Source organism: Nicotiana tabacum, chromosome 15, assembly GCF_000715075.1.
Source record: "Nicotiana tabacum cultivar K326 chromosome 15, ASM71507v2, whole genome shotgun sequence".
Lineage (NCBI taxonomy): Eukaryota > Viridiplantae > Streptophyta > Magnoliopsida > Solanales > Solanaceae > Nicotiana > Nicotiana tabacum.
In genome coordinates, this window is record NC_134094.1 from 58,703,121 (window position 1) to 58,706,271 (window position 3,151).

Below are 3,151 nucleotides of genomic sequence, written 5' to 3' on the forward strand. Positions count from 1 at the left end.
GACCTCTTCTATATCTTCTGAGTGATGAAGATCTTGTACTAATTAATCCAAGATTTCAGTCTAATGAGTTTCAATTAATAAAGCTTCAACTTCATTGATTGATTTTGCTTTTTTCCTCTTAATTCTTCTTGTTTAGGATGGTGAGGTTATAGAATCTTTGTTACCCCCTATACCAAGATCACCAATTAATAGCAGACCAAATAGCATGGTGGTTAAGGCAAGTTCAATTTCTCTCTATCTATATGTTATTTTTAGAGTAAATTTTATGGACGGTCATTCAACTTTTTGTTCATTACCTAAAAGTATTTTTCTTTCTTTTGTTATGTAAAAGTCATTCAACTGTGTGTTTATTACCCAAAAGTCATTTTTTCTCCTTTGTTACACAAAAATCATTTTACTATGCTCTAGTTATCACAATAATCACTTTGATAAAATTTTACAAACCTTTCACCTGAAAAGTCTATTATGCCCTTGACATTATAAATCCTCTCATTTATGTAATATATTCGTACATTTAATTTTTTCTTAATATTAATTTTCAAGATATATAAGTAGCATTATTAAAATTGTCATTAACATTACCGTGAACAAATCTCAAGTCCACGTTCTTAATCATGATTAACAAAATATGTTTAATGAAAATAAAAAAATCAAAGCTCATTGATTTATCAGCCAAGCCATATCCATTAATTTAATAAATAAAATACCCATATTTAACAAAATAAAACATCAGATTAATAATTTCAAATAAATAATATTAACAGATAAAGCATTAAATAACTTAATATTAAACACAAGTATATTTGAAACTTTTTTTAAAATTTTTATTGACTATAAAAATATCATTTGTTAAACAAATATATTTTTATTATTTTAAATAAATATTAAAAAATAAATATTTTTTTATCATTTTTATATTTAAAATATGTTCATGTTTGAATATGATTAAACAAATTGAGTGCCATGAAAAATAATTAAATGTATGAATATATTATAAAAATAATAAATAAAATAATTTAAAGTTATTTTAATTATAAGTAAAATACCTAGGTAAAAATATATTATATAGTATATAATTTAGAAGGTATTACATAAATGAGAGGATTAATCTCAAGGACATAATAGACTTTTCAAGTAAAAATATTATAAAATCTGGCCAAGGTATTTTTTGTGATAAATTGAGTAAAGTAAAATAATTTTTGTGAAACAAAAGAAAGAAAAATGACTTTTGGGTAATGAACACAAAGCTGAATGATTATTACGTAACAAAAAGAAGAAAAGTCACTTTTGCGTAATGAACATAAAGTTGAATGATTATCCATGAAATTTAGTCTTATTTTTATGATAATTGGGTTGGTATGGTTGATGAAATTGAAAGGACATGAAACTAATTAGTTGCAAAATTCAATGCAAACATTGCTAAAAACTTATTGTTCCTCTGGTTTCCTATCTTCTTTCACATTTATTTCTCACAAAGTGTTTTCTGGTGGTTGGTTGGAGATTATGAAAATAAGTACCGAAAAAATATTTATTGAAATTTATAATAATATTAGCAAAATGGATGGTGTTTTGATAAAATTGTTGAGTATTGATGATTGATAATAATGTCTAGGGGTTTGGTTAAAGCAATAATATGAAGTTAAAATTTTAAATAATTTTGAAGGAAAATGACTTCCGCCCAAAAGTGAGGGAGGTCATCATTTTCTCCCTTTTGGTGGAAGACTTTTCCCTGAAAAGTATTTTCTGAAAAAAAAAACAACACCATAATAATAACTTTTCTTTTTTGAAAAATATTTTCTGTCATGAGTTATTTCATGTTATGAGCTTAAAAGAGTATGTTTTGATTAAGATTTGTTGACAAAAGAACAGAAAGCAAATACTGTAATTCCAGCCCATTTGGTGGCAGAAGCTATATCAACACTCCATGGCCTTGATTTAAGATGGTCAGGGCCAATAACACCAAGTGAAATGCAATATGTTCAACAGTATGTTTTGGCCAAGTACCCTGAATATTGCAATGGACTTGTGGAAGAAGGAGACAAAATTGATCTTTATACGCTTTGTCTGACCGATGAATCATCCGCTAATGGGAAAGAAAAATCCCCAAGGAGAGAGTCGTCGTCGCCTTCTTTTCGAAGTAGTAATTCAGAGTTGGGAAAAATCCTATTGGAACCATCAAGATTGCTTGATATTCTCACCAAGAAAACTTCTTACCAAGGGAATTTCATTTCAATCCCAGAAATTCAAGTCCGAAATCGAGCTTTGCAACAATGTGGAGTAAGTGAAGAGGAGTACTTAGTTGTTTTTAGAGTTACACTAAAAGAAGCAATGATGATGATTGGAGAATGTTACCCTTTCTTCAGGGGAAATTACTACATGACAATTCTTGGTGAAGATTATGATTGTATAAGGGAATTTGTTAGTTTTAAAGATTCAAAAGTGATTGCAGCACCAGAATCATGGCTGGATTTGAGGATTAAAGGATCACAACTTAGCCAATATTTTAGGAGAAAATCTAAGCATAGTCCAAAAGGGCTATTTGCATATCCTGCTTACGTGGAAGAAACACGTTACTCGATGCATTGGATATCAGAAGCTCATAGAAATTCATGGCATGTTCTGTTAGATGCTTCTGGTTTGGATGCAGGAAAAGAAAGGTTCGCTTTAGCATTGCATCGACCGGATTTCGTGTTGTGTACAGTTGATAATACACATGCTCAGCCCTCAAAAATCACATGCCTTCTTGTAAGGAAACAATCCTTTGAAACAGCAGCCTCTTCAGCTAATTAACTGAAGAAAGTTGAAGCGACAGAGAGACAATGTATAATTCTCTGTATACTTCTGTTCTAAAGAGATAAATATTTTCTACGTACTGGCCGTTTTTATTTGTTTTGACCTTTTGCTACTTTGAATTTTGATTATGCATATCCTTAGATTTTACATGTTCTTGCTGATGTCTTTATGTGTTGGTACATAGTTTAGTTCATGTAGGGAAATATTGGTTATATTTCTTGATTGGAAAAGTGAGTCTAAAAAAGGAAATGTTGAATTAATTAATCGTAAATTATGTGATTTTAAAACCTTCTTGCCTTCGAAAGTAGATATTTAATAGTATAGGAAACAAAATTTCCACCATAAATGCAAATCCTTC

General features: G+C 29.2%; 1 protein-coding gene across 1 annotated transcript; it reads left to right on the forward strand.

The window, feature by feature from the left end:
• The first annotated feature begins 1,107 nt into the window (after positions 1 to 1,107).
• LOC107778689 (uncharacterized) lies at positions 1,108 to 2,895 on the forward strand. The gene has a single exon (XM_016598977.2). The coding sequence runs from the start codon at positions 1,969 to 1,971 to the stop codon at positions 2,788 to 2,790; it is 822 nt and encodes a 273-aa protein (XP_016454463.2). The 5' UTR covers positions 1,108 to 1,968; the 3' UTR covers positions 2,791 to 2,895.
• Positions 2,896 to 3,151: the final 256 nt, after the last annotated feature.